This window comes from Perissodus microlepis, chromosome 14 (genome assembly GCF_051167445.1).
Source record: "Perissodus microlepis isolate ML-2025 ecotype Zambia chromosome 14, ASM5116744v1, whole genome shotgun sequence".
NCBI lineage: Eukaryota > Metazoa > Chordata > Actinopteri > Cichliformes > Cichlidae > Perissodus > Perissodus microlepis.
In genome coordinates, this window is record NC_140474.1 from 7,538,208 (window position 1) to 7,561,116 (window position 22,909).

Sequence of the window (22,909 nt, forward strand, 5' to 3'; positions counted from 1 at the left end):
TGTGTCTGTGGTTCCTTTTAAGAACTGCATGTTTTCACCTAAGGCATCATAAGTGCCTTTTTAGTCAGTACATCAAATGGTGCTACGCAGCAGATGCTCCAAAAAAAAAAAAAAACAGACTGTATGAAAGCCAAATGGGAAAACAGACTCCTAGATTTAAATTGTAGAATAAAAAAAATGTTTAAAAAAAGAAATTTGAATCTTTATGGGTAATTTCACACCTTTTTAACAGGTACTGTGGTAGTGATTTTGAAAATGACTTTTATATTAGGTGGATATTGGGACTTTAACAGACAGATATTTAATCTTACACAAATCTCTTAGACCTTGTGGTTACAATTTTACTCAGAAATTAGATCAACTATATCATTTCTATGCATTTTTTAGACATTGTTAGGTGTTTTTTTCTGTTTATTTCACTCTCTGAGTTTTACGACACACCTGCTTTCTCCTTTATTTTAGCCTGAGTGCTATGCCTTGTTTGTAAGCACTAGTTTGCTCCAAATTATTCTATTCCTTGCAGAATGAAAACTGACTAGAGTTGTTTTGCTGCTGAGTTTTATACTATACACTACACTGGAGTACTTTTCTCTTTGTTATTTATTAAAAAGGTTAGTGCTTTCGTAATTTGTTTTTTCAATTTGGACATTGACTTGCTGTAACAAATATCCACTAAAACTGAATTTGTTGTTATTGTTGACAAATTTAACTTCAGTTTCAGTTAACATCCTGAACATAAATGATTTATCCTTAAACTGTGTTCCACATTTTTTTCCCCCAGATTTTGCAAGAGCTGTTGCAGCACGGCCTATATCATATGCAGCAGTATTACGAATGAAGCCAGACAGCTCTTCTTCAGTGCTCAACTCACGCGGCAGACCTCAACACTACAGCAGTGGGCCGGTGACTCCTGACTGGCCTGCTTTCTCCAGTCACCCCCTGTCAGCCCTGAGTCTGCATAGCTCTCAGGAGGACTATAGAAGCGAAGGTAAAACTAATGGAGCAGTCAAAATCTCAGTTTGTTTTCTCTCAAAAGTTTTTGATTTGTTAGAGTTTGGTTTCATACTTGCATATATACAAGCAAATGTTTCAATAGGGATACATATATATATATAAACACAAAAGCTTATTAATGGGAGAATTTAGACAATTTTTTTGCTGCATAGAAGTCATCTCCCATTTTATCCATGGATACTTAATATTTGGGTCCCTTTTGACTTAATTTACAATTTATAGTATACATTGTTTAGCAAAGTAGGAAGAGAAAGCTGAGTATGTTTTTTCTTTTATGGCATAGTATGTCTTACTAGCTATCAATGTCAGCTTCTAACTCCTTATAAGTAGAGAGCGCCACTTTTTCACGCTATTTTCTGTTGTTAGTTCTGGATTACATTCTCAGTTGAGGTCAACTACTTTCAAGTCACCCTATACAGGAGTGAGACCTGAATTGTGAAGTTCAGATGACAGTGTTCTCACCCGCCAAAATGAGCCTAACCAAAAGGGAAGGCACTCCAGAGTTTGACTGAGCTCCTCCAAAAGTAATTGGTGTGAATGCACTCTGCTATGTCTGCACTCTGGCAAATGTTTGCCATATTAGGTTAGACTTTATATGTTTCTCTCTGTTTAGGTTTGGTCTGGAAATGAATTGTACCTATCCGTTATCACCGCATTCTCCGGGGAGACCAGGGTCATGCCCTTTGTGAAATTGAAGTGGGATCATTGCAATATTGTGCTCACTGTGCTTCTGCCAGCATAGAAAGAAATAATGGATAGCTATGTCAAAGACAAGATGTAATACCCCAAATGCACAATGGAAACACAACATCATAAATTTACATGGGTCACTTAGTGTCCTGATTTCAAGAATTAATAAGTCTTGAGGCTCTAATGACACATTGATGCTTTGATGTGATTAATTACATCATGCTTATTGCATCTGGAATGCTCATTAATGGAAATCTGAAGCAGTTTCTCTATTGTCAAACCGGATCAGTAGTTCCTAATAAAGTGAGTCATATTAGAAGCAGGCATAAAATTATAATATCTATCCTTTTTTTTTTTTTTCATTTTTTGTTTCCTTTGTTACCTTCTTTTCTGTTCCAGGCGCTTGTCTATTCCTTTCTGCCTATCTTTCTGCCTTTTTTACTTTCTGACAGCATTATCACTAGGTAGCCATAAAATGACTTACATCTATATAACCAAGGTGAGGGTAATGCCTCTCCACTGTCAGTGTTGACAGGACCATTATACCATTGCATCGGATTGATGTTCAGTGGATGAAATGGATGCCAACAAGTAATGTACCGTTTGTGGATTGAAGGGGGTATTGCGTTTTTTGACTCTATGACTGACAGATGGCCATGACACTCGAAGTTGAATGACACATATGCTTGTGTATGTGTTTGTATTTTCTACAGACAAACACATAAACAAATACAAATGCACTTAAAGAATGATATGGGTTTTTTTTTATCCAACTCTCAAGTGTTTTCAAATTATCACAAACATGTTGGTTGAACAGCTCTTCAGTATTGCTGTGAAGAAGTAATTGTCCCATTCCTGATTAGTAATTTGTTTGCATATTTGTCATAACTAAATGTTTCAGACACATCAAACAGATTCTCCTATTAGACTAAGATACCCAGTGTAAATTTAAAAAAAAAATGTAGATTTTAAATGAAAATACCATTCATTAAGAAAAAAAGCTATCCAAATCTACCTGGCAAAAGTCATTGCCCCCTAAACCTAATAACTGGTTGTGCCACCATTGGCAGCAAACCTGCAATCAAGCATTTGGCTGTTAAGTTAATTGGGATTCCTAGATTGGCTGTAGGTGTAAATGTGAGCACGAGTGGCCATCTGTCTCATGTCTGTTTCTTTGTTAAACCTGTGATGCACTAGCAACCTATCCAGGAGGCTGTCTTTGGAGTGTGACTAGAAGCCTCAGAGGGAACCCACACAGACACAGGGAGAACATACAAACACACTGAAATGCTCCAGCCAGATGGTGGATTCGAACACAGGACATTCTTCCTGTGAGACAACAGTGTTAACTACAGCATCACCATGCTGCCCCTAAATAAAAGTAAATGCATTTAAAAAGTGTTTAATCACAGTTAATTAATTATTTAACAAGCAGGGTAGTTACTGTTTTCCCTTAATAAGTTAAATCAGCAATTAAAAGATAAGATAACTTTTATTAGTCCCACATGTGGGAAATTTGTTATCTTACAGCAGAAAGTGGAGAGTACAAAGTTACAGTAGCAAAAATTAAGAAAAAACGTTTGAATAAGATAAGAGAAAAAGAATAAGAATAAGATACTATATACAATAGAATAAAAATACTTTATACAACAGAATAAAATACAATGTTGTCAGAACAGAATTTTGTATTCACTCAGGTTGTCAGTTTTTTTTTCATATTCATTAAATTGTGTCAAATAATTGAGAAAAAAATTGTCCTTGAAGCGCAGATTCTTTCCCAGAAGCCTTGAAAATTGAGGGAAGTCTGGAGCCTGTTTATTTCTCCTTAATTGAGTATGTGGGTTGCACCCATGAAAAACTTTAGACAAATTGACATTCAACAAATGTATTAATTTAACAAGCAGGTACCTCGGTAGCATCTGGAACAACCATGCACAGCTGCAAAAGCCTGGCCTTTCATCCTCATGCTAGTGACCAGTATAGTACCACACTGCTGTGGGATGGCATCTCATTCTTCATCCAGCATTTGCAGCAAGTCAGCCAATGTGGTTGTGTGTTTCTGACATAATCAGCATGCGAAAGCTGATCCCACAAGTGTTCAGTAGGGTTAAGATCAGCACTGTAGGCAGGCCATTCCAACCTCTACACTCACAAGGGAGTCTGGAGGGAGTCCCTGATAAACCCTGCTCTGTGAGGACGAGTGTTGTCATCTTGGAGGATAGAGTTCAGTCTCAGACTGTGGAGATATGGGATTGCCACTTGTTGCAGATTCTGAAGTTGATCTCTCAGTGTTGAGATTGGCTCCAGTGATGACAAACGTTGCCAGTGAGGGATATGCTGCCCCACACCATCACACTGCATCCACCAAAATCCACCAGCTGCCAGTGTACCTTGTCTCTGACATCCCATATTATATGGAACCAGTTTATGTCTGAATGTGCAGACAGAGAGCCGTGTAAATAAGATGCAGAAAATGTAAAGACCTGATGGGCTTCTTTTATTTTTAGAACTAGTAACACTGCAAGGACTGACATCAGTTGCTTTATATGCACTGTAAGGTTTGCAACTTAATATTGATTCATTTTCCTCCAGTGATGAGGATATTACTTCAAAAGCTATTTATTTCCCTGTAGAACAATGAATTGCTGACAGTATGAAAGAGATTATATACAGCACGGGAAGAAAAAAACAACATGATTCCCATTTTGTCATTGGATTATTTCTAAATAGCGGCAAATACTCAAGATTGAGTCACTCGTATTGTTGCATTGCTGACATTATGTACCAGATCAAATGCAGTGTCAGCTAGTGATGAATGCCCTAACCGTGTATTAAAATGGGTTCTGGGGATAATTCTCTGATTGTTATTGCCATGTTTATCTTCCAAATGTTATCTCTCCAACTCTCACACACGATGATACTCTGCTCTTAATGACAACAGTTAACTGAACTAAATCGATGGTTACAGTTGTGGCCACAAATGTGACAAATATTTTGGATGTCAGAGCCAAAACATGGAGACTGTAAAAAACAATCTTGAGAAAGTGGCTCACATCCAAACTGGGTGCTGCAAGAATTTCAGTTCAGTAGTAGAGAATTCAATTGAGGATTGTTAAGTTAACTAAATTATAAAAATTACATTTTACACTAGCAAAGTTGCCATTAACTGAATGTACTGATAGATTCTAAAACTGTTAGTGTTATCAGGAAAAAAAAATCATTTTTTGTGACAAAATAAAGCAGAGTTACTTCTGTTATTTGTTTCTCTTTTCTCTCCTAAACCAATTCAAAAGTATCACATAAATAAACAGTATTGCAAAATATAGTATAAAAACCTTCCCCAAGGCCAACTAAAGCAAAATACTTAGTGTAATTATGTCTGTTAACCAGTTGGTTGTTAAGCTGGCTGTCCCATTGGCAGTGTGTGGAGCCACTGCAGGTTGGAAGTTCAATGATTATGAAGTTAACAAAAATAGCTGATATTATCATGCTTAGCTTTGAGTTTTTTAATGTCAATGAAAGGTAGGGAAGGTATGTGTTAGTCTCTGAAGAGGGCATGCTGCTGCTTAAACTACTGATTTAAACAGCAGCATGCATGACTTTTATATATATATAAATATATATATATATATTCAGCTACTATATTCTCCTGTGTCACATGCAAACTTCAAAGAACCTCTGTTTACGGAGCTTAGAATATCCCTAAATTCATCATCTCACAGAAAAACAATTCTTTTGAAGAACACAAGATTCAGCTGTCTTTTGCAATGTCTGTAAATCTGATGTGTAATGCAACTAGGAAGCCTGCCGTACAAGGTGCATCACTTTTCTGTTACCAGCCAAATGAAACAAAGAGCACTCAGAAGAAACAACGCAACTGCAACAGGGACTGTCAAGCAGAAAACTCCAGGGCTGAATGATACTGAAATAAATAAAAAAATTACTGACATTTCGCTTCTGTCTATTATATATTTCTTTTTTTTTAAAAAGGCAGGCTTTTTCCCCGGCTGACTTGAGAAGCTCTGTTTGATAATAATTAATTATTCTACAGTCTTTGAGGTGATTTTTTTTTTAGGGATGTGCACCAGTATAGAAAAACTGAAAAATATTTTTTGGGCGTAAAAACGATCAATTCGTATACTTTAATACTATACAATACACCGAACACTAGAGGAGACGCCCCTCTGAAGGCCCATCATTATTGCTCCCTTCCTCAGGAGTGAGACTATTTTCTCCAGCACTATGCTTGTCGCCGAAAGGTGGATGCTCACGGCAGAATGTGTAACCCCTCCTTAGCAGGTCCCATTTTGTGGGAGGGAGGAGTTGCAATCTGTTCAGAGAAAAGCAGAAGACTGGCACATTGAGAGAGGATGTACCCATGTGCCCTGTCCTGCTTGCTGGCAAGAAGGCTGCAAGGACGCCTGCACAGTTTTGTTTGGCCTGCACCCCAAACTCAAATGTTGCCTTTTTGTTAGATGCTCATTTTGCAGTCTGCCGCTCAATAGGTAACAAACTGGGTGTTTTGTAAATTGATTTTAAAATCTATGCACCAAAGAACCCTTCAGTCGAAGTAAATCAACTTATATGTGTCATAACAATTTAGTTTTCCTTGTCTGACACATATCCTCTGATGTGATTATTGACACATTACTGTGTCAGTGCTAGAAGGACATTGAAACCTCCAAAAAACATTGATGTCTGGGTAAGTTTTTTGTAACCTGTAGTTCAGTGGCATTTACAACTAAAGTTTTCTCTGTACTGTTGTAAAACAATCGTGTCTTGTATATATTGGCATAGCAAATTGGTTGACAGTTTCATCTTAGCTCTTTCATTAAAATCTATTTAATGAGGTCACACTGATTCTGTAGGTACCTCTGGACTCCTAACAACCCATGTGTCCCCCATGTATGCTGCACGCTTTCAACTAAAAGAACAAAAGTATGACAGTTTTCCCTTTGAACTGCGCACATGCATTTGATGACAGTTGTGCTCTGTGCCTTAAAATGAAAGATCAAAAGTGTTCAAAATGTCATATTTCTTTGCTTTTGGGATATCCTATGAGTTAAGAATTCAGTGATGTGGTAACGCATGGCTGGTAATTTTCTAGTGCGCAGTATGCATTTATAAGTTTAATAGTTCATTTACCTACTGCTTACTAATAACACAGGCTAAAATAATGATCTAAGATAGATTTTTAACTTGAGGTCACAAAAGTAACAGAGTAGTAAATGCCTCTAAACAATGTGCAGTTATTAATTTGATGTAAGAAATAAAGATACAAGATAACTGATGTCAATAAAAAATAAACAGAATATAAAATGAACTGTGGAACAATGGTCAGAATTCCCATTGTTCCAGCTTCAAGTCTTCTTCCTAGAAGACTTGAAGCTGTTATAGCTGCAAAGGGCAGGCTGATATTAAACCCTATGGATTAATAACGGGATGTCACTCAAGTTCATATGCATATTAAGGCAGACAAGCAAATACTATTTTCAATACAGTGTATTTGAAATGAGCTTGTGTTCCCATTTAAACACAATGGTCTGTCTTATTACATTTGTTTGTATATAGCAATTGATTAATACCATATTAATTTTAATTAAGCACTTATATTAGAGTTACATACAGTAAATAATTTTGCTGAATATCAGATAAAGTCCTTTTAGAGTGTGTGTGTGTGTGTGTGTGTGTGTGTGTGTGTGTGTGTGTGTGTGTGTGTGTGTGTGTGTGTTGTTGTTGTTGTTTTTTGTTTTTTTTAATGTATTATTGTGCTTGCCGAGTGTGTTATTTTTAAAAAGAAAGAAAGAAATAGAGGCCTGGTATCCACCATAGCAAAGAAGGTAAACACTGCAGAAAGATTGACAGAAAAAATAATGCTTGTGTTATAATATTCCCTCCAACAAATAAAAAAAATGCCTGTTTTCTGCTCAGTGGCAGCATCTTTAAATTATTCTGTAAAAGGACAGAAACAAATCTGTAAGAAGAGAAGATGGATAACAATATCGTACTGTTATCAGTCCCCTAACATGGTTGTTCTAACATGGTTGTTTACCATTTGATACCTTTGTTTAGCAAACTGTATATGCTTGGATATGAAGTGCAAAGCCCAAAGAGATAGAAGATGTACAGTCCCTGCTTTGCAGTCCCAAGCCAGGGCAACAAAAATACTTTAGTAAATAGCAAAGTCAAGACCATCACTTGTCTTTCGTTAATCACTCGCCCATTTAGTCAAACAGCAGTGTGTCCAAAAACGTCTAAAAGAAATGGGATAAAAGCTTAATGGATAATCTTAAAGGTTTAACTTATATCATCATTCATTTTTAACATAAGAAACCTAAAAGATTACCCTGAGGAAAGGATCACTTCTAACTTCAAAAGCTGTTATAGCTCTTGGAAGGACAATGCTTTTCAGGCGTTCTTGCTCAAAATTCAGTTTAGAGTGCCATTTTGAGGATTACTCAATTCTTTGTAATGTTAGAACTAACAGATTAGTTATAAAATATATCGCTCAATCTGGAATGCACTAATTAGCCACAATATTAAAAAACAGACAGGTGAAGGGAATATTTTGTCCATAGTGCAGTGATCTTCCCTCAGGTCCTCGCATATATCTAGCTGTTACTTTGACATGGACTAACCAATGGCAGCAACCTCCCTCAGCAGAAAAATGTAACCTGATGGCTTAAGAATCACAACAAGCCTCCAAGCTCTCTAGATCCCAATCTTGGTGACCATCAAAAATGCACCAAAGCAAGTCCAATCCACAGCGCCCCATCTTGTAACCTAAAGTCCCCAAATCCCACAGTGCACCCCAGACTTGTCATGTCCTTGCCCTGACTTGTCAGAGCTGTTTTTACAGAATAAAAGTGATACACAAAATATTAAGCAGGTGGTTTTAATGTTGTGAAAAATTGCAAATTTCCTACTGTTTCATGCACAAATCAAATTCCAGAGTTCATAGAAAGCCCCCTGGCACTCTGTTATGATAATTATAATCATCTTTTCTCCATCTCTTCTTTTGTTGTAGAAAGTGAAGAGTTTGGGCCTGTTTTTATCCAGGAGCCAGATGATGTTATTTTTCCTTTGGATTCTGATGAAAAGAAAGTGGTGATGCACTGTGAGGCACGGGGGAATCCACCACCCACATACAGGTGTGGCATTTGTTTGTCTGTGTGCTAATTGAAATTTCAGCTTTAACTCTAAATTAGTTGGTCATTCATCACAAATATAACAAAAACCTTATTCCTCTTATGTTTTTCAGTTGGTACATCAATGGGACGCAGGTAGATTCAGAGGCAGATTACCGCTACACATTCATCGACGGAAACTTAATTATTTCCAATGCAAGTGAGATCACTGACTATGGAAAGTACCAGTGCAAAGCAGAGAACAGCATTGGGATTGTTCTCAGTCGAGATGCTTTATTACAGTTTGCATGTGAGTATGATTTCTCTGCTTTATTACACCAACTTTCTACCTAGTAAAGTTCAGATAACCGCACTGTAAGTCAGTATTTATTAAAACAAATGGAAAGTGCATTTCATTTTTGTCAGACTAAGAACTTCTATGAAGCAAATACTTAGCTTTAAGCCCTTTTGTCTCTCTGAGTCAAAGTAGCACTGTTTGGTTCTAGGGATAAATAAACACTATGCTTTGTTTTGTTTTGTTGCTGAATATAGTTCCCACAAGCTCCATCTGATACTGCTAAAGGGGTATATGCACTCGAGTGCAAGTGTTAAATGAGACCAAACTGCACGTTTCTTCCCACAGTATAATAAATATCAGAGGGTAAGGCAACAGCACACATGGAATCACCAGGGACACTATGCTTTAGTCAAAATGCATTGTTGGGGTGCTCTACAGTTTCCTCAGGGGCAATGACCATAATACTCTTACCAGTAGTTTTACCATTCTCAGTCACTGAGTTGTTGCTAGAAAGAAAGGTACACAGTCTCATCCAGTGTTATGGAGCTTTAGAGTTCCTACAGAATTACTTAAGAGGCATCACTAGATTGGCCTGCAGCTGTGTAGCAGGCAAAATGGATGAACTTCTCTATAAAAACACAGCATTTCTTGACGCCCAGAGAACCAAGTGCTTTCTTTACTTTTGGTTGCATTCATTCACAAAGTTTCATATATATCAATATGATCCAAATGAATAAAAATCAAAAGAGGACCAGTCCTAATTTAAGTGTAAGGCAGATTGCTTGGCAGGCTGGAATGCCCAGATGGTAAAGCACAGGCTTCAAAAAAGTTGTGCCTGTTTGTGAGGAACGCAAGATGTACTTCAACATGTACCCTCATCTGTGTTCTCAAAGATATCCAGATCTTTTTCTTCTCCTTTTTAAACTTAAGGGTCATGTACAAATTTATGCTTGAGTTTTTTACTTCTAAAAAAAGCAAACTAATCTACAACCAATTTATCAGGTTGCATTATCTATACCTAATATTAGCATTATTTTACTGCTATGCTGTTATTATCCCATTTAAGCACCTAGTGTATTTATTAGTCTAAGCCCAAAGCATAAAGATGGTGAACATGGCAAACATGGGAAAGTATAGAAGGTGTTTCCTTTGTGAACTTCCTTAGGTTTCACAGTGGAGGACCCTGACAGCTAATGCTGTTGACTATCTCAAAGTAGTTCTCATATCCAAGGCAATGGGTATAAGAATAGATACATGTGAGTGAAAATTTAAAAGGTAAACATGAACCTTCATCCTCTATAGTCAGGGAATCCAGTGGCTATGTTATACTACTGTGGGTATTTTGCTGGCGTTCTCATGATCCACTCGGTTCCTCTTGGAGGAACTGATGATTTTAAATTAATACAAAGTTGAACAAAGTTTCAGTTGGAACTGAAACTTTGTTCAACTAATTACCGTACTTCCCATACTAACACACTCTGTTAATTCATTTAGGTTTTTTTCCCCCTTTTAGGGTATTTGTTTTTACTTAGAAGATGGTTAAGTAGTGTGCTTCTGAAGTTTTAGGCCTTACACAACAACTTCAGACAGCACTGAATGACAGCAAATGTCTGTCATCCCCAGTAAGATTAAGTAGAGTACCAAATAAAACTGTAGAGTCCACCATTGTTTCAATAAATTTAAACTGTCTTGGCCTGACTCTGTATCAACCATCATATTTAAAGAGGCACATTTGTTGTTTTTCAGCATTGTGTTTTAAAGAATCAGTTTTCTGTTTTGCAATGGACTCTTTATGTATAACTTTTTTAGTTTTGTGTAAATACTTTTTAAGTTTCATTTCTATTGATCTAAAATCAGTAAAGATGCATTTTTTGGGCAACCTCCAGAGCATATGATTTGTTTTGAAGCAAATAAGGGTTTGTGAGATTACCAAATCATTCCTTTTTTATTCACACAGCATTCCAACTTTTTTTGGAACTGGGGTTGTGGATCATATTTTGGTCACTCTTTGTTTACTGTTGCAGTTCTTCAAGTGTGTGCATTTTGCTTTGGTAATCATCTTGAAAAGCATGTGGTTTGAGCAGATAGTAAGGTTAGGGATATGTTGTGTTGATTGGCAGGTGTGTCAGGTGAGATGATGGCCAACTGTCACACATCAACTTCATCCAAACAACCTTTCCACAAAATTGGATTTTCTAGTTTCAATAACAGGCAGGTCACCTAGCATCATGTTGTTACTATAGATATATATATATATAGATATATAGATATAGATATATAGATATATAGATATAGATATAGATAGATATAGCTATAGATATATATATAGATATAAAATTCAATGAGTTTTATTCAATAATTTTTTTTTCTAATCACATAATTTTCATGCAACAGTTTCCTTGCAAGGTGTTGCTAATATAAAGAACACACTGCAGGTACTGCTGTTTGATACAATCCTTACACATAGTTCATTACGCTAAACTGTTATACCTGAGAGCAATAAAAAAATATGTATGCACAGAAAACAAAATATTTCTCAAGAGCAGTACCGATAAATTCATATGTTTTGTTATGATGTGATTAAAAAAATAAGCTCTAATAAGAGAAGCTTTCTAAAAAATTTCAAAGACTGTGTACTATGTTTAACAGCTGCCTTGTTGTTTCCTTAATAATGATATTTAACATGGGATTTGTGTGACTGAAGCTGCCTTTGCTAAACCATGAGCAGAAATAGTAGTCCAATCATTTCTTCTCTTCACTAGATTCATTCCAGGGTTTTTTCTACCATGTAAAATAACACATATGTGTGACTGTTTCTTTTGCTTCGTGCAGTACAAATATTCAGCAGCGTGAATGTGCAGTAGGCTACATTTCTTTAAAGTGCAGCCCTTCAAAAGGCTAGTCACAGAAACAAAGAAAGGTGCCCTGCAGCACACATTTAAATGCAGAACCTTCCTTCGCTCTTTCAGCATATCAAATGGTGGGTATTTATCACTCAGCATGAAGCTCAACTTTTCCTTCCCTTTTCATGTTAGCACTGCACATTTTTATGCAGTAGCACAGTGGTTGATTGCTTTACCTGGTTCAGATTCATATGGGTACTTCTTTTCCATGTAAACTGAACGTTTTAATGGAGTAATTGATGCTTTATTGAACTAGAAATCAGTGTTCAAGCTATGTGACTTGTGGAATGCATTACACGCATATTAAAGAGCATATAGAAAGCCTGGCTTCTTGTAACTTTGACTTTAGATTGGAACATGATTACCCCAGTTAGATTGTAGAATTTAAAGCACAGCGCTGTAAATACTAAAGTCCTGCACCTGGTCTGAAAGAAGCCTCCAACTTCTATATACTACCTGCAGCAGGTTGAGTTTGATTCACGCCTACTTAAAATACTAAAGGTTAATGGGCTTGATATTGTTTTGCACAAAAACTTAATAAGTACTATCAGAGAACATCTTGAAAGCCTCATCATAATATCATCATAATAAACATTCACAGCCCTTGTGTGTGTGTCAGTTCACCTAAATGTTTTTGCTACTTTATATGACTCAGGAAACTTTTGTTATCTATTTCACACATTACAGTAATGTGTGAATTGTAATGGATAGTGAGTCAGATGAGCTATTGCATCTCTGGTTATGTTATATAATAGTAATAATAATAATAGTAATAATAATTAATATTATTATTCGTTTAAATTTATTTTAAATAAGTAAATTTTTTTAACTAATGGACTGAATCAATTTGAGTAGGCTGTCAGTGTCCCTCATTTATGGTGGTGGCTCTATGTTAATGCACTGTATTCATTTATCTCGCTATAGATAGCGGCCATACTGATCACAGCCCTGCTTCACTGAGTCATGAGAGAGTAAAGAGTGGACAAGGCAGAGTGCATGGGGAAAGGTTGAGTCAAGGCTCTATATATTCTATCCACTGGTCGTGTACTCTGTTCGAAAGATGTTTCAGTAGGATGCTTTTTTTCTCTTTGTTTTGAAATTCTGAGCTACTGAACTCACACTTGGGCTGCTTTTCAGCCGTGACTTTGAAGGCAGCAGGCAGAAAGGAGGCGTCTGATCTTTCTCTCCGAAGAGTCCTTCTCCCCCTCTCTCTTTTTGCGGACGTGAGGCTGGCCAAGGCTCAAGTCACTCCAAGCTGTACAGTAGTAATGAAATTAACAGGATGCTTTAAATCAAGCACTGGAAGAGCCACACACACCACTCTGATATGTTCTACATTATCAGATGAAATGCTCATTGATTGAATTGATTCATACTGACCTTGAAACAATGGATTTACATTAAGCACCTGTTCCTTTGCTTGCTGCAGATTTCATCACTGACTTGGATTTTAAACATTTATATGGACATATGTTGACTTGTAATTTTTCTGGAAGCTTTAATGGCCATGGGGTTTTTTTTACGTTATTGAAAAAGTCAATAATATTAACTCGGGTACATAGCTTTAGCTTGTAAAAGGACGTTATATTTTCTTCTGGTTTCATACCATATGACTGAAGCACCCACTTGGTCTTAATTTGTCCTGTATGTTAAGTGATCATTCTGTCTATATAGCTTTTTGCACTTGTTAATCAAATAGTACTTCAGATTTCTTGGTGCTTACCTGATATCCCCCTTGTGTTGCTTCTTCCTGTAAAATGTTGAATTTCCTGTGTGCCTGGAGTTGTTTCCCAGGAATTGTCTACCTTTACCGTGTGTTTCAGACACACATCATAGCAAGTGTAGGCCCTTAAAGTAAATATACTAAGGTCTGGAATATCATTCATTATTGACAAATTTAGGCAAGCTGCCCAAGAAGACCCTTCTCTCCACAACATGTAGCCTGGCAGAATTTATTAAAGGGAGAGAATATACTGAAACGCTCATATCCACATCTGGTTGCTGCCAACTCCCGCAGCCACGTTGTAGGTCTGTAATTACTGTGGCTGTACTCGTGTCTGTGTTATTTACTCACCAATTACTCACTCAGTCATTTCATATTTTATCCTATTTTATCACTAGATAAAAAATCAATGTAGCTTCCTCATTGTCTGCTTACTAATTAAAGACATTGATCAAAGATAATGCATGAGTTATGTTGGAATAAAAAAGGGAAAAGATGTAGAACAAAGCTACGCTGACAATAGAAGACAGGGTGGTGACAGCTGCGGGTGAATCAATAGGGAGCGCAGAGACAATCATTTCCATCCGTGCTCTGGTGGCATGCTGTTTCCAAATGGGCCAAGGTGTTATGACAGAGTATCTCTAGGATAGCTGTCCAAGACAATTAAAACAGGAAAAAATGGCAAGACAGCTAAGGATGGGAATCAGAAATTGGTTCCGGTTCAGGACCTGTTCCAATCTATCGGAACTGTATCACTCCTGCTTTTTCCTTTTATCAGTGCTGGCATGTTTTCTGACATGAGCACATCAAAGACATCAAAGTCATAACTGTGAAGCATGTGCAAATGTGCAAACTTTTTTCTTTTTCTTCTTTTAGCAAATTTTATTTAGGCGCAGAGAAAATAAAACAGTTGCATTAATTCTAAAACCCCAAGAAAAAAAAATACAGGAATCAATAAGCAGTTGGTAAATCATCCGAATTGTAAGTAGGTACTAGCAGAATTCCATCCATTTGCTTCCGCTTATCCTTTTCAGGGTCGCGGGGGGCGCTGGAGCTTATCCCAGCTGTCATAGGGTGTGAGGCGGGGTACACCCTGGACAGGTCGCCAGTCTGTCACAGGGCTAACATACAGAGACAGACAACCATTCGCATGGTTACATTCACACCTATGGCCAATTTAGATTGTTCAATTAACCTATCCCCACAAAGTGCATGTCTTTGGACTGTGGGAGGAAGTCGGAGTACTCGGGGAGAACCCACACAAACACGGGGAGAACATGCAAACTCCACACAGAAAGACCCCGGCCTGGTGGTAGAATTGAACTCAGGACCTTCTTGCTGTGAGGCAACAGTGCTAACCACCGTGCCACCCACCGTGCCACCGTGCTGCCCCACTGGCAGTATTATCTGTAAAACTCATAGAAATACCTATCTCTAAAGTCAACAACAGTGAAAAACATTGAAATGTGGACAAGCCAATTGTCCCCATCTAACACTGAATTGAATGTAAAATGTGACTGGAATCAATTTTAGATAAAAGCTCAATCACAGTTGTTTGTAAAAGACATTAGACATTAAAAGAAGCTATGTTCAGTCATTGGGATTCCAGGATTTTTAATTTTGTGTGTTGTTCCAAGATTGCTCACTGTCAGGAGCTGATAAACTGTCCATTTAGGGCTGGATCTGTCTCTTTCTAGGCACAGGAAATGGTGGGCATAGCAAATTGATTGGTGGTGTGGACTGAGTGCTTGCAAATCCAAGTTGTGTGGCAGGTCATTCTATTGGGTGTTTAAATGAAAAAGTGCCATATACCCAATGTTTTTTCTTTTGTTTTTTTTTCCTTAATCTTTCAATGTTAATAAACAATATAAAATAGATAAATAAACAATTTTCCACAAACTGCAGACAATTTTTTTGTTTTTTGATGACCTGAACTATCCTTTAGTTATTTCACCAAAACAAAGTTCAGTAATCCAGTGAGGGTTTTTTTTTTTCAGTTTTTAAAGACACTGACTATGCTGTGTATATATAAACATGATATTTAAAGGGCATGGACCACAATTTTCATTAAATGTGCCACAAAGTCGGTTTCACAAGTCACTCTGAGGCATAATTGTAAAGACTATGGAATGAAGGCCATGAAGACCTAATCACCTGCCCCAGGTTAGAGGTCTGTCACTTGATCTCCACACTTTGCCATTGCTTCAGCTAAATGTTAGCAGCCATCATTATGCTCCAAAAAGCTACAATTCTGGAATGAAACATCCATTGTTCTACTCATGAACAGTAAAAACAGGGTAAAAACACACTTGGACACATAACTCTATAACTGTAAAGTTCCATGTAATTTAAATTAGAACTTATTGAAATAGTAAAATAGAAAAGGAGATGCAACTTTCTGGTTTTTACTGGCTTTTAACATTTTCCTGTTGTTGTTTTTTACCACTGTAGTGGTTCAAAGTACGTAGTTTCAAAAGAAATACATAAGCTGTCTGTTTGTTCTTTGTCTCTCGCTGAGTACAGCGTGTTTTTGTAGAGGTACTATCACTCGGGGAGAACAAAAGCTTTATTATTACCTCACCAAATCAAAATTACTTCCCTCATCAAATGATGAAGTCAAAGGCTATCAGCAGAAATAATGATGGTTCTGTATAAATTCATTATATCTTACTGTGTTTGTTTTTATTTGCACTGAAAGCTTTCGTTTCCATGCTGTTCTAGATCTCGGTGCTTTCAGTACAAAGGCCAGGGGTGGGGTTTCTGTGCGTGAAGGCCAAGGTGTGGTACTCATGTGTACCCCTCCTCCCCATTCACCAGGTAAGAGTTTAGTTTTTCAATCACAGGCAGAAGAAGAAATTCATTTTTTGCTTTTATTACCACTCCAGTGTGAGTTATTGCTCCCACTGTTTATTTTTATTTTATGCATTGTATTTTGATTATTTATATTTCATAGCTGTTCACTGTCCTGTCTATCCATCCATCCATGCTGTTCATATTAGTGTGCCAAGTTACAGTGACCAAAGAGCCAGAACTCCACTTATGAAAGATTAAATTTACTGGATCATTACAACTAGAAAGAAATGTTACACGGCCAATTATTTCACACAGCCACCATCTTTAATGCCATATATTTAATATCCCTCTCTATAGTCGTCCTTAAATATAAGCTCTTATGAGGTTTTCTGTTTGCATCAGCTCTGTCATTCTCCTGCACTGCACCCATGGGAACGTTTGCCAAGTGCTCTTCAGCACCCATACAAATTTCTAGATGCCATTTTGCATCTCATGGTAGCAACCAGAGAGTCGGTGACAAAATAGCTGGTTTAAAAGAGACACAGTCAATAATTAATGTTGCGTAATGACTGACAGATGTAAGTGTAGTACAGAGTTTTCTCAACCTTAAAGTTTTTCATCAGTCATAGTGCAGATGTTGCCCTTGCTCAAGGAGTATGTGTGAATATGAATTTTTCACAAGGAATTTGAAAATCAACCCCTCATACATACATGCATTTAATTTTTTGACCAAGGTCTCTTCTTGAATGCTTGGAACTCTGATTGGCATGTGATTGAAATCAAACACTGGCAATGATGTTAGCATGATGACAGCATAATGGAAATAGTGATTTTCTGTCTTTTGAAATTTGTTGCAGTCTTACTACTATAAACTGTAAAATTGACCCAGGTTTCATAATGACATACTTTAAGTCCCCTGTGTTGAATTGCTTGCATTATATTCATTATACGGGCCAAGTGGATCAATACAGAATATATTATACAATCACTCAGTCGTTAAATGCGTAATTCAGGGCAACTGCATTAGATTTAAAATTTATTAGTCTAACAGAAAATCAGCATTTAAAGAGTAAATAAGAAAATCCATTGAAAATTAAATCTACAAAACACATTTGTGCTACACAGAATAATTGAAGGACCTTAGCTTGTTGATTAAGAAATTTCTGGTTTCCTGTACCTGTTCCTTGTATATATGTGGTTAAATGATACAGTAAGATACAAACTGCTTGTCAGGGAACAAGCTTGGATATTGTTGTCTTGATTTCTATTTTATAAGCTTACCTTCCCTCAACTAAAACTATAAACCTAAGCTTCTAAGCTTTTACAGCATTGCTGTGTAGGTTTGGCTGCATTTATCCACAAAAAGCGTTGCTACACTAATCATACTTTAGGCCAAAAATGAATAGTACTTAGTCTCCCCTTTTTATGTTGTGATATTAACTTTTAGGTTTAAAAGGGATATGAGAGGCCAGTCTCAACATGTTGTTGAGCCTTTATTTTGATGCTTATTTTTTCATATTTGCAGATTATACTCAAAAACACAATACAGGTAAGATTATGATTTATTTCTTCGGCATTGCTTACATGAAATTAAAAATGATCTCAAAAAACTTTGATTAGATGCCTCAGCCATTGAATATCGTACTGTGATGAATGCTTTGGTGTGTCACAGTTCAAATTCATATTGAAGAGGGAGTGCTAAAAAATGTTTGGGCTAAAATGGCTGTGGGAGGATTCAAAGACATTAAAATGCCACTTATTTTGCAAAGGCCTTGTGAGTAAAAATAGCTATGAGTCACTGAGATATGAAAAGTTGATCATCTTCCGTTTGATGGTTTTGAGAAGTTTCTGTGTGTTTTGGGTAAATGCTGCGTATAAAGAATAGAAAGAGTATAATGAAACTCAGGCGTCTTTGACAATGCTAATTGTCTAGAACAAGGTCTGTTATCTTTTATATCAGCAATGATATTCTGTGTTAAGTTATTCTTTTTAGTTTTATAGGGTCCTGTTTGACTTGTGGACCAGAATCTGGAATATCACTATTTTACCTATTTTTCCCTCTTCAGGGAAGAATAGCAACATATAATGCTAACTTTGGACATTAATCTGTTAAAATACAGTATTTAGGAGTCCACTAACACTGAGCTTAAATTGAGTGTTGAATTTAGTCATAAGATCTGTGCACTAATAATGTTGCATCTTTAAAACATCAGTTATTCATTATTTACCAAGAGGACAAGAAGCTTATCCTTTCTTTGTCTGTTTCTTTCATCAATTATGGATCCAGATCAAAGAGTTGTAGCACAAACGTTCAATGTTCAATGGAATGCAATGTTCCACAGATTGAATTTAATTGTGTTTCACACTTTAATACTGATCTTGGCTATGTATAAATGTGTAACACATGGAAATATGTCACAGTTTAGCTCTGTATTTATCATATTCATCTATCCATTTATCCATACATTAAACTGTCACTTCTGCCACATTCATAAGGTACAAATGGCTAAAATACAATACATCTTACCAAGTACTTTATTTCATGGGTCAGTGATTTATATCTTCTACTCTTACTGCATTTTGTTTGAAATCTAAAAAAGATTGTGATCCATCTACATCGATAATCATTCAGAATTGTTTGCTATAAAAGCCAGCTAAATCTGTTTTTAATGACTCTGAATACATTCATAAGCACGTTCATACACATGACCAAGCTTATTGGAATCACTCTGTCCTGGAATAATACCCTATCATATGCTAGTTTTACCTTTCTGATAATCACCGGTTAATTAGATTAACCTCCCTGCAAATAACAGGGTCTTTAAAGTCTTCTTCTCTGAACTTTAAGCACCTTAATATTATTTTTTAGATTAATTTAGTCTGTGATGATCAATTGGCTTTGTTGCTGTATAAAATCCATACTCACGACTCCTTTAAATCATCACTGTTTCAGTATTATATTGAGCATTAAGCAGTGTTAGGCAATAAGCAGTAATGCAAAATGCATCTAGTACAGTACTTTAGAGTACTTTTTTTGTGATTCTCTTACACAGATAAAGAGCTGATCAAAATTCATACATGTAAAAGTTTTTTTCCTAATGTGTACAGTATCTGTCTTAACTTGCTTTTCAGAGATTATCTACAGCTGGGTGTTTAATGAATTCCCCTCGTTTGTCGCCGAGGACAGTCGACGCTTCATTTCCCAGGAAACGGGAAACCTCTATATTTCGAAGGTGCAGCCCTCTGATGTAGGAAGTTACATCTGTCTGGTGAAAAACACAGTGACAAATGCAAGAGTTCTGAGTCCCCCAACACCTCTGACACTGAAAACCGACGGTGAGTGTTTTTTTGGGTACATAACGCAGAAAGTTTTAAAGTTCGATGTTTGTTTGACAGTAACAGAAAGCTAAAACTACATTTTATATTCTGCGTGTGTACAATATTGCGTAGAAATGCATTTGGAGGAAAATTTCAGATCAGATAGTTAATAAAGTCGGGCGTTCTTCTGCTTTCCACCGAGCCTCATGTTTGTAGAGGGCGTTTTGAATTCCATACACACCATAAATAGATAGTGAGCAATGCTTTAACATTAGTGCGGGGAGCCTTCTTAGCTCACAATGTGCTTTGGTGAAACTGGCCATCGGGGAAATCATTTTCCTGCATAAAATTAACTGAATCAATGGCCCTTGCTGTGGATGGGAATTTGCTCTTTTATACTAGCCTCTCAGGAGCCATGGTGTGGAGCTGTTTGTTGGATACAGGTGTGGATTTCACCTACAGGCTTTTTTACATCCGACTACACAGAGAAACGTCCATCACTTCACGCAGGTGCCTGTCTTTGTCAAGGTTTCAAAGAGCCACTGAGATTACATCCCCAGTGAATCTGTGAAATGGCCTCTGTGCCTCAGAAACACGTTTGTTCCAAATGTTACAACGCAAATTTACCTCTTTACAATTACATGCCTTCCGGCAAGATTCTTGCTCTGTATTTGCATAACCTTGTGTGAAGTGGCCCTCTGAGACATACAAAACACTTTGCACATAACAGTGCTAAATTGGTTTGTGTCTCTGTAACTGAGCTGCAAAATGTAGTCATAAGGGCATATGGTCAGTCGGCTATTAGCATTTTAATATTTTTCATGGTTGGATAAAGAAACAGAAGATTAGTTGTTGCTGTGTGTTTTTTTTTTTTCAAATAGTGAATGAACGAAGGAAAATCAGTTCTGCACCAACCGTGTCCTATTTGGTAATGACACATGGGTTGAAGAACAGCACCCTCACCTGCAACACAACATGGCCAATTCTAATCACTACACCTGTAGGTCCATTATGCCAAAGAACGTCTTGGCATCTCTTGCTCAAATCTCATGATGCTTAGCAGCCTCTTATGTTGTGAATTTGGGTGTAAAATTCTGAAAATTACATTGGCGCGCCTCACAGCAGTCGCCCAAATGTTGCCGTGCTGTTTCCGCCCTTCAGTCATTGGAGTCTGACCAATTAGACACTGCAATCTGTGCCTCAGTAAAAATGAGTGATTATTACACAGCAGACAGTTCAAGCTGGATCTGTGCGTGGCTCACCACTGTCAGCTCCAGCCTTCACTCTCTTAATCAAAACAAGCATCTGGGTTCCATTATACCCAGCTGGAGGCCATTGATCGTCAGATCACAATCCACCTTCAGCAGAACGGGGCTAAACGCTAAACTCCAGACTAATACACCTTTTAAAAACAGTTCATCTCAGAAACACCTTCTCTTTGATTTTCTGCTTTAGTGAATTTAGAAGCAATTGCACAGTGTTGCCGTACATAGCATTATTTTGCTGTGGTTCTGGATGTGAACCAGTGTAAAGCATGTACAGCGTATACGTACATAGCTGTTTTGTTGCTTTTGCTTTCCCTCTAACATCCTTCTTTTGTTTAACATATAGATATATTATTTCCATTAAATACAACACAAACCTCAAAGCAGTTTTACATTAATCAGCTTTGCGTTAGCGGCCTATCGTGTTTACTTTAGGTGTGCATGCTTTAAGCTGTCACATAATTGCCTTTATTGATACTTGTTATGCATAAAAACATTACAAAGTAAATTGTCACTGATAGTAAACTGATTACAGCTTTAGAAGTTATGGATGCATGCTTTTATATTAACTCTGTAAGACCCAACCCATCAAAAAATAGCCAGAAAATTCTGATTTTTTGGAACTGAGATGTTTATTAACCCTTATTACAAAATCCACAAGTTTTTTTTGCTATATCATGGTGTTTATGATATCGCATTTGATACATTGGTCGTTTTTGGCAACTTTTTGTTAACAACAATTTTAGACAAAAAAAAAAGAGTTTAGTATTGATCATGTTGATGTGATAGAGGTCTCAGAAACTCATGTATTAAATATGATACAAATGGCATTATAGGGATAAACAGTAGCTAAATCTGAGGTAATAAAACAAAATTCAAGAAACTGGACTAAAAATTGCAGATATATTCATGTCTTATGGTTAGTGAAAAATAAGGAATTTATCCATCAATAAATCTCATGTAGCTGGGAGAGTACCTTATAAATACAGAAATGCAACTAAAATCTATGGTGTATTTTTATCGTTTATACAGATAAGTGCCGCAATTTTTATTTGGGCTTCGGCCGCACTGCTGTTATTAATGTCATAACATATTTTCTGTCTCACTACTGTGTCAATAATATCAGTGAAAGACAATGTTTGCAGGCACATCTATGCATGGGCATGTTTTTCTCTGCTTCACTTTACTAAATTATTATTGAAGACCTCTGGTTCATAGATATATCGGATGTCAGAATGATTTTTTTGGCCAACATACTGTAGAGGCATAGTCAAAACAACTCCCTGTCCTTGAATGAATACACATTTGAAAAGGAAAGAAAATAATTGCCATTGTTCTTAATAGCACATTGTATACATCTATGTTCTTTTTGAAGTTTAAAAACATTTCATTTAAAAAACGTTAAATGTGCTATTTTTAATGAAAACAAATATATAATGTGCATATAATGCATATAATGTGTATATGCACAGATTAATTAATCAAGTGCTTATATGACCCGGAGTTGTCAGTTTATTATTTCATTTTATTTTATTTTCAATTAAAGTTTCAGAAGTTTTGATTTTGATTGGCATCATAAATCCTATCTGTTGCTGGGTCAGAGACCTAATAATACATTCTTTTAAATTTGTATTAACTTGGATTTTCGGTAAAAGTTAACAGGCATTATACTTTGAAATTGGTTGGCAGAAGAATGAAATACAACGAGAAAATAATCAAATTTTCATGTGATTAATAAATGAAATTGGAACATAAAATATAATGCTACGCTGTAGGGT

General features: G+C 36.6%; 1 protein-coding gene across 3 annotated transcripts in view; it reads left to right on the forward strand.

Annotated features, from left to right (window-relative positions):
* cntn5 (contactin 5) overlaps nt 1–22,909 on the forward strand; it is a 113,741-nt gene that overhangs the window by 50,748 nt on the left and 40,084 nt on the right. For all 3 annotated transcript variants that reach the window (XM_084950056.1, XM_084950057.1, XM_084950054.1), the window contains exons 3-7: nt 782–988; nt 8,732–8,855; nt 8,966–9,141; nt 16,477–16,572; nt 19,681–19,884. In XM_084950056.1, the coding sequence (XP_084806182.1) occupies nt 782–988; nt 8,732–8,855; nt 8,966–9,141; nt 16,477–16,572; nt 19,681–19,884 (807 nt within the window). The remainder of the gene's footprint in view (nt 1–781; nt 989–8,731; nt 8,856–8,965; nt 9,142–16,476; nt 16,573–19,680; nt 19,885–22,909) is intronic.